The sequence below is a fragment of the Colletotrichum abscissum genome, assembly GCF_030869225.1.
Source record: "Colletotrichum abscissum strain IMI 504890 chromosome Unknown Scaffold_42.1, whole genome shotgun sequence".
In the NCBI taxonomy this organism is placed as follows: Eukaryota; Fungi; Ascomycota; class Sordariomycetes; order Glomerellales; family Glomerellaceae; genus Colletotrichum; species Colletotrichum abscissum.
The window spans coordinates 255,310-275,477 of record NW_026850343.1 but is presented as its reverse complement, the minus strand read 5'-3'; the positions used below and the strand labels follow the sequence as shown (position 1 = coordinate 275,477).

General features: G+C 52.6%; 7 protein-coding genes across 7 annotated transcripts; 2 read left to right on the top strand and 5 right to left on the bottom strand.

Annotated features, from left to right (window-relative positions):
• Positions 1–449: 449 nt before the first annotated feature.
• Positions 450–5,155, top strand: CABS01_13089 (uncharacterized protein; the record flags this gene model as incomplete). The annotated part of the gene is made up of 4 exons (XM_060546435.1): positions 450–1,250; positions 1,635–2,123; positions 2,198–2,398; positions 2,528–5,155. The coding sequence occupies 4 exons, from the start codon at positions 450–452 to the stop codon at positions 5,153–5,155; spliced, it is 4,119 nt and encodes a 1,372-aa protein (XP_060395333.1).
• A 677-nt stretch (positions 5,156–5,832) lies between these two features.
• Positions 5,833–7,688, bottom strand: CABS01_13088 (ent-kaurene oxidase; the record flags this gene model as incomplete). The annotated part of the gene is made up of 4 exons (XM_060546434.1): positions 5,833–6,266; positions 6,342–6,944; positions 7,028–7,096; positions 7,205–7,688. The coding sequence occupies 4 exons, from the start codon at positions 7,686–7,688 to the stop codon at positions 5,833–5,835; spliced, it is 1,590 nt and encodes a 529-aa protein (XP_060395332.1).
• A 2,123-nt stretch (positions 7,689–9,811) lies between these two features.
• On the top strand, positions 9,812–10,893 carry CABS01_13087 (protocatechuate 3; the record flags this gene model as incomplete). Its single annotated transcript, XM_060546433.1, has 2 exons — positions 9,812–10,463; positions 10,517–10,893. The coding sequence occupies 2 exons, from the start codon at positions 9,812–9,814 to the stop codon at positions 10,891–10,893; spliced, it is 1,029 nt and encodes a 342-aa protein (XP_060395331.1).
• A 647-nt stretch (positions 10,894–11,540) lies between these two features.
• On the bottom strand, positions 11,541–13,713 carry CABS01_13086 (uncharacterized protein; the record flags this gene model as incomplete). Its single annotated transcript, XM_060546432.1, has 2 exons — positions 11,541–13,258; positions 13,320–13,713. The coding sequence occupies 2 exons, from the start codon at positions 13,711–13,713 to the stop codon at positions 11,541–11,543; spliced, it is 2,112 nt and encodes a 703-aa protein (XP_060395330.1).
• Positions 13,714–14,181: 468 nt separating this feature from the next.
• Positions 14,182–14,841, bottom strand: CABS01_13085 (uncharacterized protein; the record flags this gene model as incomplete). The annotated part of the gene is made up of 1 exon (XM_060546431.1): positions 14,182–14,841. One exon carries the CDS (start codon positions 14,839–14,841, stop codon positions 14,182–14,184), a length of 660 nt encoding a protein of 219 aa, XP_060395329.1.
• Positions 14,842–15,589: 748 nt separating this feature from the next.
• On the bottom strand, positions 15,590–17,989 carry CABS01_13084 (glycoside hydrolase family 5 protein; the record flags this gene model as incomplete). Its single annotated transcript, XM_060546430.1, has 1 exon — positions 15,590–17,989. The coding sequence occupies one exon, from the start codon at positions 17,987–17,989 to the stop codon at positions 15,590–15,592; it is 2,400 nt and encodes a 799-aa protein (XP_060395328.1).
• Positions 17,990–18,633: 644 nt separating this feature from the next.
• On the bottom strand, positions 18,634–19,912 carry CABS01_13083 (aldo/keto reductase; the record flags this gene model as incomplete). Its single annotated transcript, XM_060546429.1, has 4 exons — positions 18,634–18,972; positions 19,036–19,350; positions 19,439–19,718; positions 19,866–19,912. The coding sequence occupies 4 exons, from the start codon at positions 19,910–19,912 to the stop codon at positions 18,634–18,636; spliced, it is 981 nt and encodes a 326-aa protein (XP_060395327.1).
• Between the last annotated feature and the right edge of the window lie 256 nt (positions 19,913–20,168).

Below are 20,168 nucleotides of genomic sequence, written 5' to 3'. Positions count from 1 at the left end.
TAGTCCAAGGGGCTTCAAGTCTCACTAGAGATAGTTGAGCCTCCAACAAACGTATCTGAATGTCCGAGGTCAGATTGTTTCTTTGAGGGATCTTTGGAGGGATGAAGGTTGGATGCGTCTGCATGTGAAGTCAAAGGGCTAGCTGTGCTGATTGTGCTCGACATTGTGCTAAGTTGAGAGAGAGAGAGAGAGAGTTGCCGAGGACTACTATTCCTGTCTCGCTTGGTTTCGAGGTCAACTCCAGGTCTTCGGGGAGACAACGTCAAAGACACCAAACTGTCTTCTTGTTCTCCCATCCGTCATGACTCCCTCGTCTCTCGTTATCTTCTTTCTCTTCATTATCCAGTTTCCTCTAGGAAACCCCTCTTTATCTAGATTACCCACACGTCTCGTCAAGCCATCCACCGTCCGTCCCAAATAACGAAACTATCACAGGTGAGGCCATCACCATGGCCGCCTCCCCAGACAAGGACCTCACCCAAGAAACAATCTACGACGAAGAATGGTGGGTAAAAAACACCCGCGAACACCCAGACAGCCCCATCACCGTCCCCCTCTCCCCATCACCACAACCAACCTCTGGAGACTCAGACAACACCGACACCTCCGACCACACAGACACCTCCAACATCTCCATCCCCGCCACGGCAATCCACACCCACGACACAACCGCCGCGACCATCACATCCCTCCGGCCGCCCGGGAACCCCCACGCACCCTTATTCCTCGGCGCACCGCCCGTGAAGCCGGCAAATAAAGGCCAATGGGCTTACGTGGAGTACATCCCCGCCTGGACGGATCCCCTCTGGAAAGACGGCGATTCACGCGTACAGGACGAGAAGGACCCGGCGTATGTGGTGCGCAAGCGCGACTGGACGAAGAGCATTCGTCCGGCGCAGCTGCCGCAGGATAGGGCGCAGAATCCGAGCGCGTTTGCGTTGCGGTACGGGGTGTATCCTGATCGACTGGATGGTAGGTCGCGGTTGACGCCTACGAGGGGTGCGTTTCGCAGGTTCAAGTATGATGGGGTTGAGGTTCCTGGTGTGACGGCGGAGGTTGTGATTAAGCAGGCGGAGGGGTTTGCGCAGACGGCTGGGTTGGTTGGGGTGGATGGGTTGTTGGAGGTGTATTCTGGGATGAGGGGGGGTGGTGGGAACGAGAATGAGAGGTTTGTGTTGAGGGCGTTGGAGGGGATGAGGGATGACGAGGATTTGCAGATGATGATGTTTCGGGGGATGACTTCGCATGAGGTATGTTGATATTGCGTTTGTGAGCGTGTTTATGACGATGAGTTGAGATTGATGAGGAAGTGTAGTTGATTGAGGGGGGGATGATGTCGATGAGGAATGGGAATGCGTGTGATTTGGAGAATGATCTTCATAAGTAAGTTCTGGGACGCTAGCCCCTATCTTCTCGATGTTATCTCAGCTGACCTGTTTGGATGGATGAAGGTATCTCACCAGAGACAAGTGGGTTGAAAGCACATGGCGAGGATGCGACCCCGACAAACCAAGACTCGTCTACCAATCCGGCCAAGTAAAAGGAGAATGGGACCCAAGAGTGAGAAACGATATATCTCCTTTCAAATTACGTTCGCACATATAAATACAAGTATAGAGCTAACACATATCAAGACCAACGACTACCTCTGGGAAAAAATGCAACCAGCCCTCCTCCTAGCCTCGCGCATCCTAACCCACCTCGACAAAAACGATCCCTACTGGCGCCGCCTCCACGACGTCCTCAACCGCCAAACCATCGACGGACCCCACGACTACCGCACTCCCGAGATGCGCAAGAAGAATCCGGCCGTGAAGTTCACCCTGCAAGATTACGACGGCGGCGGGCAAAACGCCATCGTTGACGACGAGACTCGCAAGGACATGTTTGACGTCCACTTCGAGGTTCTCCACGTTCTGCAGACGAGGATGCGGTTCATGCTATGTAGCGGATCTAAGGAGGAGGATAGTGGGACGGCGGGCGTGACGTGTGTTGCGGGTTCATATATCGATGTGTATATTGTCGCCGACGCGTTGTGGCCGTTGGTTGTGCCTGGGTATAGTGATGATGAGAGGTTGTTGCAGGGGTTCTTTTTGGCTTCTACTATTGTTCACGAGATTGCCGTGAGTCTTGGCTTCTGTCAGAAACTCGTGCAGAGACTATTCATCATAGATTTGGCTGACGTTGATGTGGGTAGCATGCGGTCAACTATGCGCAACATCTCGTTCTTTTGCCGCCGGCCTGCTTTGAAGTAGAGACCTGGAAAGCTACCCCGGACAAGGTCAAGAAAGTTTCAGAGATTGGGTCAAAGATGTTTTCCAAATTTTCGGAGGGCCACCTTGAGCCGTTCTTCGAGGATGAGTCGCAGGCTGAGCTGGGTTTTTGTACCGAGAACCGGGTGAGTTGACTCTATTTGTCTTCGTTTCCTCTACCTCCTTTGCAACTACCACTACCCCCTTGTGACTCAGAAGCAATGGTTATGTAGACAGTTACAAACCACACTGACACATCACCAACTACCTATTAGCTCTTCGGTGGCGTTCACTGGAACATCATTTCCCCCGAACTGCCCCATCTCTTCTTTCTGCCTGCCGCCATGGCAATGGAGAGGTGGCCACGGCCCAAAGGCGATTGCGGGCGTCTCCCCGTCGAAAAGCTCGAAAAGAGCCCGGACAGACTCGTTCTCGACCACATACCGCTGCTCCCGGACCAATACTTCTCCCCCACCCGCGTCGCCCACATCGTACGCCTCTTCACCGAAGCCTTCTGGAACGTCGAGGTGAACAAGTACGGCCCCGCGGCGCTGCGCTTCGGCGGCTTGGACCCGGTCAAGCTCCCCATCATCTGGCCGCGCATCCAGCTAAGCGCCGCGCTGAGAGGTGTACTGGCGCCGAGGGGCGATCGGGCCCTGGAACTGCTGCCGAAAAGCGACTCGGAGGAGATGCTTGAAGCTGGCCCGACGCTGCAGCGTTTCTTGTACCAGGCCGGGACGGAGTTTCTGAGGCCGCATGTGGTGCGGTACCGGTGGGAGAGAGACCACAAACACTTTGTTTACTCACGGAACGGACCTATGGTCACACACATGTTTCAGTTGGCTGTCATCGTGATTGAGACCCAAATTGCGTACAATTTGCGGCAAGGTACCGAGGATGTTGATAATAGGATAAAGAGCAGAGCGTGGCTGAAGAGCTGGAAGAAAGCTGAGACTCGAAGATGGGGTTTGATGCTCGACAGGAGTTTACAACATTCGCGATCGTCATTAAATGGCAAGCTATGCCCTTTGCCACATCGATCGGTTCATCCGCTCCAAGATGAGGATTATTTCTGGCAAAACATCCCCGACCTAGGGACGAGAGCGGGCCAGAGGACAGCGGAAGTACTACGGCGGATATACGAGGTGATCATCTTCGAGATCGGGTGCTTTCAGCAGATATTTATCGACATTTACCACCTCGATGACGCAGAGCTCGAAGCGTTCCAGACGACGGACGCACCCAAGGACCTGAACTATCGCCTCACGGTTACAACCGATCTGGGAGCGGAGGCACTGAGACAGGCCACGAGACTTGTGGCAGACTACGGCGGGACCGGCTTCATACCCGCCGTCAACATGGCGGTTCTTCATGACTTTGTGGGGAAATTCACCAACATGAGGGCGCAGCTCGAGGAGATGAGGCCTTGGGCTGAGAATCTTTCCGAGATCAATCCTTCAAACTATAACCTCCTGCAACCCATCATACCGCGGCTCAAGATCGCGCGGCGGCCGGCGACGGCGAGGATGGTCAAGCTTGTGCAAAAGGAGCTTGAGATGCTTCCTGCGGAGACTTTGGTTGTCATTGAGAAGTTTCTCAGCTTTGTGAAGACGACGGTGAAGGCTGCGGGCCAAGTCAAAATTGATTTGGCGAGGGATTGGGAGATGGATCTGGATGAGGTGGTTGCCGAGTTCGAAAAGAGGGATAAGCTTGATCAGCCTGGCTTGGTGGAACATGTTACTGACGAGGAAGACCTCGAGGATGGCCTTGCAAGCAACGATCCGCTTACTGAAATCATCAGGAAGAGGAAGCCCAAGAACCCCTGGAATGGAGCAAATCACCCTCCAAAACGACTCAAAAGACCCAGGATTGCGGCACCGCAGCTTGTTCCACAGCCCCTGTCGCATCCTACGCCCTTTTCAAAGTACTCTCCGCCCAGGCATAGGTTCGGGGACACTATCAAAGCCAGCCGCTTCTCCAGACGCAACATAGTCAACGCCGTCCCGGACCCGATGTCCAAGATCCCAAACGTATTCGCCAACATCCCAGACATATCCTTCCCTCTATCGCAATCTTCTTCCGGGTTCGCGGGATATGGTCCAGGCAAGCAGCAGCCGCCGCCACAGCTCCCCACTCATGCTTCTGTATTCGGCAGACCTGGGATCCAGATCGCAGAGGGCCCCGAGCCGATGGGCATATTCCCCCACGCGTATGCCTTATCGGCATCCTTCACGGAGGACCTCGAGCACGAGGCTAGGGCCCGACTTATGCTCGCGCAGCAGAGTCCCGCTAACTCTGCGCTGGGGTTCAGGGAGAGACACGGAGCGACCCTGGCCAACGCATATCGTGATCCTGCGCCCCCAATACCGGACTCCCCTGAAAAGCACAATAGCGGCGCCGCCTCCGGGTTTGGATTCGGTGGTGGGTATCGACGGCGAAGAATCCCGGATCCGCAGGATCATTCGCCGACTACGGAGGAAGTATCCAGCTTATCAAGTTACCCGGGTTCGACTCCGGGAAAAGTGAACAGGGGGAAGGGGGCGGCGGGACCTGGGGACGTAGATGCTGCAGATGAAGACGAGAGATGGGGGACAACTAGCACAAACAGGGCCAGCGCGCTCAATATGCAGCGAGAACTAGATATGAAGCAAGGGTTGAAGGAGCATATTGACGAGCAAAAGCGGCAGCAGCGGGAGTGGCTGAATAGTCTTGCAAGACAGCAGGCGCCGGCCGGTATGTTGGAGATGGATATGAGGCCCGACTATAGTACAGGACCTTTAGGAGGAGGATCAAGTGCTAGTATCGGCGGGTCGGATGAAGGAAGCAGCCAGAGGCCATCTACTGCTTCTTATCGGCAGGAGGCAAGGTCTTTGCCGAACGAGATGGACTGGGTGCCTGGTTGAGGATCACTTGTTCAATCAAGCCCACCCTTTGAAGCAGGGGAAACAAAGTCTTCTTTGCCAGATAAGCTAAGTCAGGAATGGTGAATCGAATATGTCGATATGATTTGGATGAAGGAGTTAAGGAGTCCATGTGGAGGTAACGGCTTGTTTTCTATTTTTCTCATTTGGCAAGCAGGCATACTTGAATGGGACTTGAAACTCAATGAAGCTTTCCTGAGACATGCGTCTTGCTTAGGTTTCCCAGGCTCATTGATGAAATGATTATGTGATCTCATGTGTGCAATCTCCACCGCCAAATACTATATGCGTATTCGTCAACTCGAACCCTGAGGTATCACAAGACAAGGTGGGACCTGGAGGATAGTCCATAACCTAATTCATCTCATCTGTTCTCAACAGCAGTAAAAGGGACTCCTGTCCAGAAGCTTAAGATGTTTATACCCCTAATCCTGAAGTGCAGAGCTATCGAGCTGTAGCTTATGGGTTCGAATCCCACAAGCGCCCTTCATGTTTCGTGTTTTTGTTTTACTTCTCTCTTTTTTTTCTTCCCTGCTTGAGGCCATAGTACCTCGCTCTTGATAAAGTCACATGAGGATACTGGAAACCACCACTCGCTTAAGGATTCACTACCTTCTCCTCTATGCAAATGCCACGTATCAACACACCTCACTCCATCTTCATATCGCGTCAATATCAATCTCCGGCGTCTCCCTTCTCCTAAACAATAACTTCGCCGTACTATCCGAGTTCCACGCAAACCCCCACTCCTGCCACTGATGCTCATACCCAGGCGTCAACTTCCAGTCAAACTTCATCAGCAAATGCGCCAGCGCAATCTTGAGCTCGTTGCCGGCGAAGAAGCGACCCGGGCACGCGTGCTGGCCATGGCCGAAACCGAGGTGTGAGGGCGATGTGCTGACGAGGTGGGCTTGGCTGTCAAGCTTCAGGTCGCCGCGCATCTCGAGGAAGCGATAGCCGTTGAAGGCTTCGGGGTTCGGGTAGATGGAGGGATCGTGCATCTTGCCTAGGTCGCCGACGCAGCGTTCTCCTTTTTGGAGTTTGAGGCCGTTGGGGAGGGTCACTTGGCGGGTTGCCATGCGGGCCATGATTGCTGGTTGGTATGGTGAGCGACGGGTGCTTGGAGGATATTTTCCTGTTGTCACAGGAAATAAAAGGAGAGACTTACCAGATGTGACTGGCTTTAGTCGTTGTGACTCTTTCAAGACGCTGTCCATGAGTTTCATATTGAAAAGAGCCGTCTTCTTCCAACCTTCAGCGGTCAGAACTTCAACAACTTCCTTCCTAAGGGCATCAAATAACTCCGGGTTCTCTGCAATGCGTAGCATCGTCTCCACGAGTAGATCCGTGGTGGTATGAATTGCAACGACCGACAGACCCAGCTGCGCGCCAACAACATCGTACGCCCGGCCCTGACTCTCCTCTTCAAACCAATCAATACCATCATTAAACTTCGGCGCCGGCTCGCCCCTCTCAATAGCCCGCTGTCGCGCATCTCTACGTTTTTGAAGCACCGGCTCAATGATGTCTCGAGAATCAGATACCTGCCGTCTAAGAGTCTTGCACTCAGGGAGAAACAAGTTGGCGGCGTAACGCAGCCAGCATGGGTAGGGACGCAGGATCTCGGCGCCGAGGAATGCATTCACGGTGTAGGACTTTGTTATAGCGAGCCAGGCTTCGTCGCGGCATACTTCATCTCCGAGGAAAACGCGGGAGGAAAGGCGGCAGATGAGGTCGAGAATGGTGTCTTTGGTATTGTACTCTTGCCAATCTACATAGAGCAGTCATAAGCGTGTTAGCAATGTGAACAGATGGCAAACGGTTACTCTGCAGTTGGCGTGACAAGAAACCTACCGGTGGGCTTGCCGAAGATGTGATCGACAGCAAATCTGGTTTCCGACGCAAGAGGCTCCGTGATTTGATCTGCATCATCGTGTAAGTATTGTGATGGTGTGTTGCTGTAACGTGGGGTCTCAATGTGGGGTGTGGGGTAAGAAGAGGGCAACTTCGTGATGGAGAGCGAAAACCTACTGAGTAATTTGGTGATGCGCTTTTTGATGACAAGCTGAAAAAGTCCGTCCGGTCTGTTGCCAACCGCGAACCCTTCGAATCCATTCAGTTGAGGGTGGAAGTTGTCTGCGAAAGCCTTTGAAAAGCTCAACCCTGGCTCATTGCGAATATCGTGAACTAGATCCGGCGGAATGACAACTGTTTCACCAACGTCCGTCATAAGTCTGTAAGGCTGGCCGGGAAATTGAGTTCGGGCGTCTTCCATGATACGACGAGCATTCATCAAGAAACCCTTCTTCCGTTCTTGGTTGAAGAAATCGAATAGTCGCCCCGGGTTGACGGAGGGGAGTTTGCGAGAAGGCTTGCGAATGTGGGGTATTATCGTGAAGACGCTGATGAGGATAATGCCGAGACATAGTGATGTCCATAAATCCATTTTACGTATGAGTGATGAATCGTCGGCCCATGAGCTGATAAGATGTTTGGGGGTTGTTATGGCCTCCATTTTGGCAGTTCAAGGTGGGTGAAGGTATGAAGCAAAAACTGATAGACCAAGCTTGGAGATGGTGAAAGGTGTAAGTGCGTCTACCATCAACTTATATACTCTGCCCGGTCTCAGAGGGGGCAACTCGGCGGTGAACAACTAATCATCGTCGATTTCACTATTACACGAGAAATTTGGTATCATAAGTCAAGAATTACTCCAAACCATCTCCACGTTGACGTTGTTTCTAGCATATCACGGTGCTAAATCGCTGCCCGCCGGCCAACACTCCCGTCGTTGCAACTCTGCGCGACCCGCCGCCAACCCTGTCCGTAGCCGTCTCAGACGAATCAGCGGCGCTTACAACTGGGGACCGCGTCTCTTAAGTTCCGAGTCATGCAGATCATTGTAGCAAGCTTCGGAAGCAGACAAGTGCCCGACAGCGGGACGGGTGGATCTCTAAAATCTGGGATAGTTTTTGATGCCCCCGGGGAACCGTCCTCAAAAGCGACGACCATCCTCCTCGAATATTTTCCAGTTTCTAGTTCTGTTCGTGCGAGGTCTTGTTTCTTTGTCACGACTCCCCGCTCAACAAGGCTGTCCCCACTTACACCGCGCAAATTCTTTCTTAACCCAAGGCCGACGATGCGGGGGTTAGCCTGGTGTTTTGACGCGACACGGGCAGTGATGGGTTACTAAAGTTCAACAACGCGGAGTGCGAGGGCACCGTTTGTCCGTTGTGGCTACACGCACCATACACATAGGACGAAGTCTTGGTTCGCGCCAGGCATGACTTGCGATGACGGCAACTTGGCAGATTCCGTGGTCCTGCACAACTTTTATGTTGTTATGGCGAGTAGAGTAGCATCTGACACTAAAGGTGAAAAGGATTCCGGTTCGCCAATGGGAGGATACGTATGTTTCATGCTTCCTTGAGGCTCTAACAAGCCCGGCATGAGTGATTGGCACCGTGCATCTAGGCAAAAGATATTTCCAGATAGCGGGTGACAGCTTGCTTTGACATTGTCTTCCCAATGCCGCCTGCATTTGTCAGTCCTGACATTAACTGCCATCTGTCAACTGAAGTTGATTAATACTGTCAGAAGAGTGCAAACTTGACGCATCTGAGCAACTGAGCCTGCTGTCGTCATGGGCCACGGCCATCAGCCATCGGAAGGCCAGCATACCGGATAGAATCCAGAAGATATCACGGCCGGCAGTACGAGGCATCAATCTCTTGAACTTATGAGCAAGTACGACTACATCTTGACTCAAACAAGCTCTCGGTTAATGATGTTCTTAACTAGGCTTTCCGCTATCAGTTCTCGGCAATCCGACTACAAAAGCAGCTGCCAACTGGCTGCAAAGACAAAGAGTGGCCTGTAGGTTGACTAACACCCTCCGTCAGCGCCATAGCTCACCTCATCCGGTCGTACAGTCGAACTCTATACCAGATCCCCGGCATGACTTTGGGAGAAGAAAAAGGAATATTGCAATACCACGATTATTCTAGGAAGAATTTCGCCGGATACCTTCCGATTTATGTGCAAGATGTGATGGCGGCTCGGCTCCCACATACCGGATTATTCGGAGCCGGGGCCCTATATTCTCCTCCGCTATGATCTACAAATAAACCGAACTCCAAATTGACCCCAATGATGATTACCGCTTCCAAGGACGAACAGAGAATACTCGCATTCGTAAATCGTAGTTGATCTACACTCGACGGTCCGCGGCCCCCATTCACCCACATTCCGATTTTTCAGTGGAGAAAAGTTGGAACAGTCGTCAGCCTCTGCGAACGCTGTGGCACCGTACATACCTATTTTAGATTGACGATATGCTACAAGCTTGTGCGAGCTTGTAATGAAATGACTGTGATTCGTCATTACACTGCCCGCTCCATGGGCGAGTACCCAGTTGATGTCGAAATGCCGACAAGTTGTTCATCCTCGGTGACGCGTTCAGGGGAACCAAGTCTTCGACGAAAGGAGTTGACATGGCATTTCTATCAAAGGTAATCAGTTTTTCGAAAGGTGGCCAAGATTGAGACGTGTATAAGATAAATAGAGTTCGGATGTTTCTCAGCGTCTCGTTCATCCAAACTATCTCTCAGTACCTTAGCAACCTTCTCTCCACACATCATGAAACTCTCAACCGTTGCAATTGGCGCGTTCGCCTCCTTGGCCCTTGCCCACAAGGAAGTAGCCCCTGGAGTCGTCAAACGCCACGCCGATCTCTCTAAGCGCTGTGCTTCCGGAGCCGCAAAGTTCAAGCAGAAGCGATTCGAGAAGCGTCAGGAGGAGGCTAGCCTGAACAAGCGATCCGGCAACAGCTCTTACACCATCGTCACCGAGGGCCCCTACTACGACACCCTCCAGAATGACACCTGCGTCCTCGCCCCCGATGTCACCGCTGGCCCGTACTACTGGCCCCGGTCAGAGACCTTGAGGCAGGACATGACCGAGGACCAAGTCGGCGTTCCTCTCATCCTCGACGTCGGTGTTCTTGATATGGCCACGTGCGAGCCTCTTCCCAACGCCCTTGTTGCGTTCTGGCACTGCAACTCCACGGGCAGCTACTCCAGTTTCACTGGCCGTGATCCCAACACGGACTTCCGGGAGCTCCTCGAGTCTCTCAATGTCACCGACTTTGAGATTGGCACCACGGATCTTCACACTGATGACACCACATGGCTTCGTGGCATGTGGCCCTCGAATGATGAGGGTATCCTTGAGATGAAGACCATCTTCCCTGGTTTCTACATCCAAAGATCTATCCACATCCACGCTCAAGGTGAGCCTAAACTTCACTAAGTGTCAGGTCTCAAAGCTAACAGATTCAATTAGTCTTCACCGATTGGGTTTTGCACAGCAACGGCACCGTCAAGACTGGCAACACCAACTCTATCGGCCAACTGTACTTCAACGAGTCCATCTCACAGGAGATCATGGCCCTGGAGCCCTACGTCAGCCATACCGAGATCAACCGCACGACTAATGACGTGGACTCTGTCTACTCTTCAGGCCTCGCAAATGGCTACAACCCTGTCATCGACATCGTCCCTCTTGATGGTAGCGACATCACCCAAGGCATGGTCGGCTACATCACCATCGGCATCGACACGGAGAACAGCCCTTCTTTGAGTGGTCCAGAGAGCGAGCAAGGTGGCGGAGGCGGTTCCCCCAGTGGAAGTGCCATGCCTAGTGGAACCGCGCCGGCATAAGGATGAAAGGACCATTACCGGTGCTGCATATATTCGGAGTTCAGGGAGTATCAGTAGGAAATAGACAGTCACAACATACGGGATGGGAGTCAATATCACTAAGAACATTCAATGCCGCATTCCATTCAAAGATCAACGAGGTTTCCACTGTATTTCATGCTCCAAGGCGTCTTTGAGTAAAGACATTCTGCTTTTATCGTTCAAGACTACAAGTCCATGTGTATCAGGCAGGTGGGCAAGTTCAAAAGGTTGGCGAATGCCTGCATGGGTTTTCTTTGCGTATTCTTGCCAACCTACCTGCCCGAATACACAACCGCCAACCTAGTCATACGAACACACACCGAATGAAGCCCATATAGGTCCCCTCAGCTCCATTTCTGTCACTAGCCAGCAGGCGCCCGTCTAGGTCGAAGGATCGGATCAAACTGGCTGGTGGTGGAGTGGTTAATGGTCAACAATCAGTTGAACGCCACCCAGCCTACTCGACGACAGGCTTAGCGAGAGTACCCGAGTTCGGAGCCAGCACGAGTACCTGAAGTTTCCCAGTTTGAGCACCATGAGATGTAGCTCCCAGTTCATCACCAGGGCGGCGAAGTCTTTTGTAATTTTGATCCTGTGAAATATTTGATAATGCCACTTCCAATTGGTTAAACCAGCATGAAACGCAACTTTTCGGTTGTTGCCACCCAATCGGCGCGGTGCATCAGGTGATAGCTTCCAATACGCCGGAACTTTGGCAGTTGCTCGTCAGCCTCCACTCCGCTTGCATACAGAACAGTGTCGTTCTTCGGCGATTGCGGCACAGGCTCAAGAAATAGTCCCTCAAACCTCAAAACGCGGTCTGTATGGTTGACCAACGGAAGACAAACGACAATATCTCCTGTCGGTGTCTCTCCAGGCGAGTCCCAACCGTAAATTTGCGTCCAATCTGATTCAGATTCTGAGATCGTCGGTTGGAGCATCGATAATGGCGCTTTCCGATCTCTTGTACTAGTGAATGCCTGGAGTTGAATGGTCTCTTCATCTCTGCCCTTCAGCTGCGAGATCATGTGCTTCGCGTCGCCATCGTCGTTAGTCTCATTTCTATAGAACGCCACCTTGAGGACACCCTCTAGAATCAGCCCGTCATTTTCCGCCTTTCCGATCCTATTCATGCCACCAAGGCCAGAAGTTCTGAGACCAACAGCCATTACCAGCCCCGTTCCATGCGGATACCAGTTCCCGAATGTTACCTGCGTGTTCAGTGTCATCCACGACCACGATGGCGCCAAGTAATCAGTCGGCCGCGCGCGAACCTTCTCCTGAGCACTCCACAGCAGAGCCCATGGCAAACTCTCGTCTATCCATACACCATAAGCTTGCTGGGTATCGCGCTTATCCTGCAACTGACCGGGCAAGCCCGAAAAAGCCACTTGCCTGTCGCTAGGGAACGTAAGCTTTGTCTTTGAATACATCTTCACTGTTTCCGACCACGCAGCCTCAAAGGGCTTGGTCCCCGCGCTCTCGAGCAGCATGTCTCGGAAACGTCTCCGGTCGCCGATAAATTGCCACCAGATTGTGGCCGGCTGCGACGGGACCCCTTCAGGAAACGATTCACAAAGCTCGCGCTGGCCGCATCCCCAAAGGATCTGCTGCCGACCAAAGTAGAGTGTTCGAGGAGAGAGCAGTCGCTCCTGAAAGACCCAAGCTCGCTTATGCAGCGGCGCCTCTGGAATGTCTGACTTCCATCTGGCATCTAGGTTTTCCCCGTGAAGAAGAAATGGCGGAGCCACAGAATCCGTCGAGAACGGCGATGGTATGACGCAGGGCAAGACAGTCCAAGGGTCTCTGTCCGAAAAACAGCCGCCTAATCCGTCCGCCGCATGGCTTGCGGATATGGTGCAAAGTGACAGGCTGTATACCTTGCCCATAGTAGGAGCCTCTCGTCTCCAGTCATCCTCGCTCTGTTGAATGATGCAGATGGAATCTATCCATAGATATCGAACCCCAAGTCTCCTGGCGATGATAAAGGCGTCGGAAAAGGTTTTGGAAAGCTCTGTGTGCGGTATGCCTATCATAAACTGCTTGATGTTGGTTTCAAGGAGGGTGCACGGCTGCTTTAAGCCCCAGCAGTGACTCAGCGTCATCCATTGAACAGGGCGCTGCAGAGATTGCGAATGTACCAGCTTGGCTACGTCGGAAGGGGACTCTCCCAAGTCAATCAGGCGAGTGGGGGCCCATCCGTCTTCGTTTTGCATTGAGCAATCGTGTGATGTCAGGCAATCCGTGAGAAACTTCTGAGCTAAGCCGAATGCTTGCTCCGAGCCAGTATTGGTGTTCAGAGCCAGAATTGACTCTTCCCCTGGAATCGAAGCTGCAATTTCCGCTGTCATTCTGCATGAGCTTCTGGTATCATAGCAATGTAATTACTCGGAAGCGTCACGAACCTGTTGTTTCTTCGACCGAGAAAAATATGGTTTGCATCCTGTTGGCATTCTCTTCGTCTAATCTCCACAGACCCATGTGAATATCGTAACCTTGCGTTCCGCTGGCGAAGCCGTATCGAAGCTCGAGACTATCGTCCGGATCCAAGTCATCCCAGTCTGGCCATGGAATATCGTGCTTTCCCCCAAAGCTCAAGCGCCGGAACCATATGAGACTGCAGATGCGACAGCCACCGCCCTTTCCTTGTTCCAGGCTCTCCTTTGTGTGCGGGAGCCGGTAGCCATCATTTTTCGGAGAGTACAGACCGTATGAAGAGACTACTCTAGCTTCAGTGAAAATAGTCAGACAACGGTCACATAGATGAGACCAGCGACGGTGGTGAGACTGAGTCACCATAGCTACAAGGATTGTCGATCAATGTTGAAATCTGAGCTGGATTGCTCGCAAGTGTAATTAGGTAGCTGAATGCACCTTACTTTTTGCTGCTACGTAGATTGTGAAAGAGGATCCCCCAGATCAACTTATAGCTTCCAATCACGTGACGTAAGCAGAGTTGGACTTCTCCGGACTGCTGTTTTTCATTGGTTGTTACCTCTTACCCTAGTCCTGTGCAACGGCTCGAAGGTTATTCACAATTTTACAAGCAGCCAGACAAGATAGTAGTTAGAATGGAAACGATGTGATGTCTCGCCAACTAGCCTTCTCAGATCATCACCTGTACCGTGTGAACTAACACTATTTCAGCGAGTATACGGACTCATCCAATTAATCATGGTAGCTCCCGTCCCCCAAAGTTTCAGAAGCCCAATACAAGACTAAGAACATCTTTACAGAAGTCGTAAAAGATTACTGCTCCTATCAACATCAAAACGTCCTACGACCTGTTGAAAACGCCTGATTAGCCAACGCATCAGCCTCGGTGTTTTCCTCTCTTGGGATAGCCCAAAATAAGATGTCCCTCCCACCATCATCTCCATACGTCATCTCATCCAACCGCTCATGCAACTCCCTCAACACCTCAAAATGCGCAACTCTCTTCCCTCTCGCGTTCAACCCTTCATTCTCGATCCAGTCCCCAATCCAAAGCGCCATCGCACTCGCAAGATACTCTGAGTCCGTCGCAATCGTAATCCGATTCAACGAATAATCCCTCCCCGTAATCTCGCAAATAATCCTCACAGCCTGCACCAGCGCCTCAATCTCAGCCCTTGAGCTCGTCTGCGGGAGGTCCCTCGCCAACAACCCGCACGCGTTATATCGCGACCCGGGACCAAAGTAGACGCCCCACGAGGCTTGTGCATCGGGGAGCCCGTTGTTGCGGCAGGCGCCGTCAATGTAGACGACCATGCTGCCGCGTTCGGGGACGGGACGTTTGGTGGCCCAGGAGTACATTTGCATGCCGAGGAGCTGGGTCGAGGGGTTGTAGATGACGAGGTCTGATTTGGGGACCATTCTGTGGGTGTCGCTTGCGCGGTGTTCGAGGAGGCGGCTTCCCATGCCGTCGTCATCGTCGTAGCCCATCATCGTTGTGGTGGTGTTGGGTCGTTTCACGACAGCTGTTAGGAACAAGATAGGAGACGAGTGTTTTCAGTCACACAAGAAGATATTCTCTAGTACTACGGATGTTGCTGGGTAGATAGGTCGAGATGTTTTCTACTAGCCTGATCAGCATACTACTTTCTCGTAGACAGACAGTAATCTCATGGGTGAGCTTACAAAGGTATGAGATGTAATAAAAAGTCGTTGCTATTATCAACGTCTAAGTCGGTCGGGGTAGGTTGCCTGTTGATCACATGGAATCTGGCTGTGAGCTCAACAGAGGTTGACAGAAGCATGGCCAAAAGAGGGGGAGGGGCAAAAGCTAAACCAATAAACTTGACCTAAAGACGGATAAAAGTGGCCCCATGCATATGAACTTCTGACGCCTCTTGGTTCTGATATCTAATGTTTACCATCCACTCTATCTTCCTATATCTTGAACTCACGTCTGAGACGTCAACTTCAGACCATAATTAAGGCAGGTAATTGATGATGCTAGGCACTTCATGACCATACGGGTGAAAATGGCAACCTATGAGTTCTCACACGATTCACTTGTCAGCTTTCGACGTGGGGCAGCGTATTTCCATTCTCGAAGTCAAAGAGACATGAGCCATACTCAAGCCTCTGGCCTTATGTCTCTTACAAAGCTCATCTAAGCACCCAATATCTAACTCCATCAACTTGAAAGTCTACCGCAACTACCTTTCTGCTGCGAATTAATCCTTCACCACTAGACAAACATCGTCACAACAGCCAGCAAAATGACAAGAAGCCCAGGCAACAACATTGGCATCATCAACTCTTCAATCGCAAGCTCCGTGCTCGGCGAGATGAGACTCAGTGGGAAACTAGGCGGGAACGCCCGCCGCCTTTTCTCAACAGTCTCCATCAGATGCCTCGGAATATTCGTAATATCGATTGTCAAGCGATGCGTGCTCTTGCTTCCATCATGCTTAACGTACAGTGTCGCCAGATCAGGATCGTACGACCACTCTCCATCGCTGACTTTGATGTCGATGTTGCGTTGTGCGTAGTGGTACTCTGGCACAAATATCTCCGTCGTCCGGGACTTTTCGGGTTGACTTTTGCTGTTCTTGGCGTCACTCTCGGCCTCTGAAGTCCACTCGAACTCGTAGTGGAGGGTCCGCGGATCCCAATCCGAGCGAACGTGGCGGCCTGGAATCTTGACGGCGTAAGGACGAATAATCACGTCCAACACCCTCCCACCGCGGTACAGCTCATCATCTTCGTGCGCCTCGTTCGCATAATCTGGCAAAATGTGGCCGGGCTTCGCTTCAGTGTCGCCGTTAACGACAGAGAAATCCTCCTTGTTCCACCCATCGCCGTACTCCACCCGATTATCAGGGTTATAATTCCACAGCGTAAACGCAAGATTGTTGTCCTCCATGGCGGAGACGAGCGCGTGCATCAGCTCCCGCAGCTTATCGTAATTGCCCGTCTTGAAGGCTTCGCCGCCGTTGATGTCGTAAGGTATGCCAACCTCGCCGATGAGGGCGGGCACGTGGGTCCCCAGCGACTTTTGCCCGTACTTGAGGATGTTTGCGAGTTGCGTGCGGTAGTTTTGGCGGAGGGCCCTGGCGCCGAAGTAGAGTGCCTTCAGTATGAACATGCCCCTGGAGAGGCCTTGTACGTTGACGCTCATCCAGGAGTGATGCTTGCTGAATAGTACGTTGAGGTCGTAGAAATGAGGGGCAAAAACGAGGTTCTCTGGCCTCGGGGTGTCGATGATTGTCTTGGTTGCATACGTTTGCTTTTGTCCGGCTTCGTCCACCTTGCCGTCCTGGCTAACCCAAGGAGGCACAAACTCGTTCGGTATCGGCTCAAAGAAGCAGAATTGGCGGGAAGATTTCCGTGAGACGCGTTCCGAGAAGCGCTTGAGGAAGGGACCGTAAAAGTCGCGGTACCATTCTAGCGGCTTGCCTTCACGGCCTGGCCGATGGTCCACCTCGAAGTAGTCTTGCTGCAAGACCTTTGGGCCCTTTTTCGCCTCATCCCATTCCCAAACGCCATGAGCGCGCCATACACACTCGCCGAGACCATAGTTTTGTGGTTTCGATGCAGTTGGCTTAGCAGCCAACCAGGCAGATCTTCCCTTCGGGTCGACGACGGTTTTGTGCGAAATGCGGGTAGGGAACGGCCAGGACTTAACGTAGTAATTGACTTCTTGAGCGTAGCCACTGGCAAGTGCGAGTGCTTGTGTCAGAGAAGGGTAATATCCGATATGTAAGTCGGTATCGTAGTTCCAACCGTCGAATCCATGAAGATTGACAAGACCTCGATGCGGCTCATTCAAGGGCTCAAAGCCAACGCATGCCTCAAGGCCAGCCACTTCATCCGCGAGCCGCCCAAAGGCTTCGATAAAGGCACTCTGGAGAAACTCCTGAGCCGAAACAGTCTCATCCCTGCCATCTTTCGACCGCTTGCATTGCAGCTTCGGCGCCAGAGCATCGCCCGCCCAAAACAACGTCGCCATCGTCGACGCCGCAATTTTCTGGTACCCAGACGGCCACACAAACGGTCCGCTCGGTTCCTTCTCGTTCACAGGCGCAGTAGCTCTTCTCAGTTCATCCTGCCCATGCACATATGCGGCACCGGTCTCAGTGAATGCCTCGACATCGAGCCCAGCAACTTCAAACGTCCAACCGGGTGCACCGCTGCCGCCGCTGAACCGACTCCACACATCCTGGTGGGCGCAAATGAAGCACTTGACGCCGTACTTCGGCATGATTTCGATGAGTTGGCGTAGGTAGTCGATATACTCCAAATCCACATCCGTCTCCGGGTCCGGCCCAGAGTGACCAATCGACTCCCACGTTACCAGCAGACGAATAAGCGGCAAGCCCCAAGCCTGCAATCGTCTGAAGTGCAACGGCGCATCTTCAAGGGGGAATGGCCGGCCGATGAAGGTCACCGTTCGGTGCTCGAAGAAGCCGTCGGTGAGATGAGACAGGCCATTGGGCGTCGTAGGCAGCTTGCTCGCCCCAGAGATGTTGAGGCCATGCAGCGTGAGGGTGCGACCGTAGTTGTCGACAAAGTAGCCATCTTTAAGGCCAATTGGACCTCCTAGTGCCGCGTCCGAGAGGTCCTGTGCAGCATATTTGGCCGCCATGGTGAAGGGGCGGTGAAATGGTCGTTGGTTATCAAAGTGTAAGGTGAGCTTTTTAGCTTGATTGGCCGGGGATGTGCTCCGGACGTTACGCGTACCGACAGGTCGTCATGACAGATAGTCTGCTTAGTCAGCGGGTGCTCCTCAGAGGCCAAGTCAGTTGTTGTCACCAACATGAGATATTGACAACTCATCAACAGGGTCAATAGAGATCTTGAAATACCTTGAAGATACTGATACAAGATTTTTAAGGGATCGAGAAAGCTAAACCAATTTCAGGTTTGGTTTGAGAGAGATCACCATCAATGAACACCATACCGGAAAAGTCGGGTCCCGGAGGTGGATGCTGTGCCAAGGCTTGTGCCCCGTCAAATGCTCGAGGTCCTTGAGCTATTTTCAGAGCCTAACCGCCGTTCATCAAAGCTCGACATATCGGTGTTTAATCGTCTCGGTAGGCTTGAACACCATCACCGATTTTACAGCAACGTCACAACGAGATATGGAACTGGCAGTGTTCTTATTTGTTTTCATTATTCATAGAGTCGTCCATCTATGGCCGTCTACGGCTTTTTCTATATAAGGCCCGCATGGTATCATAAACTAGGAACGCGGTAGTTTTTTCTTTCCTTTATCAACAGCACACAAACTTAGAGCTTGCGAACGACCTTGTTGGAGGCCTCCTTCTCCTCCTTCTCGTCCCAGATGTTGATGTTCCAGCGGGGCTTGTAGGTGAAGGGAATGTTGTAGCGGCGGGGCTCCTTGCCGATCTCGTTGATGGCGGCAACGTCCTCATCCGAGATCTTGACCTCCTGAAAGTTGGACTGGATGCGGCTGGGGGTGACGGACTTGGGGATGACGGAGTGGCCGCCGTTCTGGGACCAGGCGAGGACGACCTGGGCAGGGGTGGCGTTGAGCTTGGTGGCGATCTTCTTGACGACGTCGTTCTCGATCAAGAGGGGAAGACCGAAGCCGTTGTTGCCAAAGGCCTGTGCTTGTTAGTTATTGCGTCATTGAGAAAAGGAAGAGGGTAGTGTTTGGGGTGAACATACAGAGTAGGCGGTGATATGAATGTTCTTTTCCTTGGCGTACTTGATCAGGGTGTCGTTCTGCTGGAGGAGGGGGTGGCGCTCGATCTGGTTGACGGCGGGGGTGACACCGGTGGCATCGATGACGGTCTGGAGGTCCTCGACGGTGAAGTTGGAAACACCGATGTTCTTGGCCTTGGACTTGGGGAGGTCGATCAGGGCCTTCCAGGTGTCGACCAGGGAGACGCTCTGGTCGAGGTCAACCTCACCCTCGGCGGCGAGGGGGAAGAGCTTGTCGCCATCCTTCTTGAAGGCAACGGGCCAGTGGATGAGGTAGAGCTGTGAGTGAGGGGTTAGCCGGGTATTGCTCGCCCGTCGATGCCCACCCAACCTAGTACGCAAGGAGGGGTATTGGAGGAAGACATACGTCAAGGTAGTCGAGCTCAAGCTCCTTGAGAGTCTCGTCGAGAGCGGCCTCGACGTTCTCGGGCTTGTGGTTGTTGTTCCACAGCTTGGAGGTGATCCAGATGTCCTCACGCTTGAGGCCGGGGATCTCGGCGAGGGCCTTCTTGATACCCTGGGCGACCTCGGGCTGGTTCTGGTAGATCTTGGCGAGATCGAGGTGGCGGTAGCCGGCCTTGAGGGCCTCGTAGACACCGACGGAGACTTCGCCGGGGGCGGACTGCCAAGTGCCGTATCCCAGAGTGCTATAATGGCCAAAGAGTCAATTCACTTTGCGTGTTTTCTTTCGTTTTGTAGATTGGGAGGGAGAGAAAAGAGGCAGAACGCGAGCGCGAGAGCGGGGTATCGCGATCGGCAGGGGAATGGATGGAGGGGTAATTATTTAGACGTACGGGATCTCGGCGCCGGTGTTGAGCTTGGCCTTGCTTCCGAAAGACATTTTTGCTGGATTTGTATGAGGATTGATTCAGAAGAGAAGAAGAGGGAGAGTATAAGTTATCGTAAGAATCACCAGCAGAAGGAAGAATTGCTGGGGAGAGCTTCGAGGTGGCCTCTTTTTAAACAAGTGAGGGGTTCCAACACGCAATTGCATCATCGTTTGTCAGGATGAGCTGCGCACCCTGATGGGATGGGGTACCTCGTACTTTCTCTCCGTGACGCCCACCGTCGGACCCGCTTAACGGCCCTCGAGTACC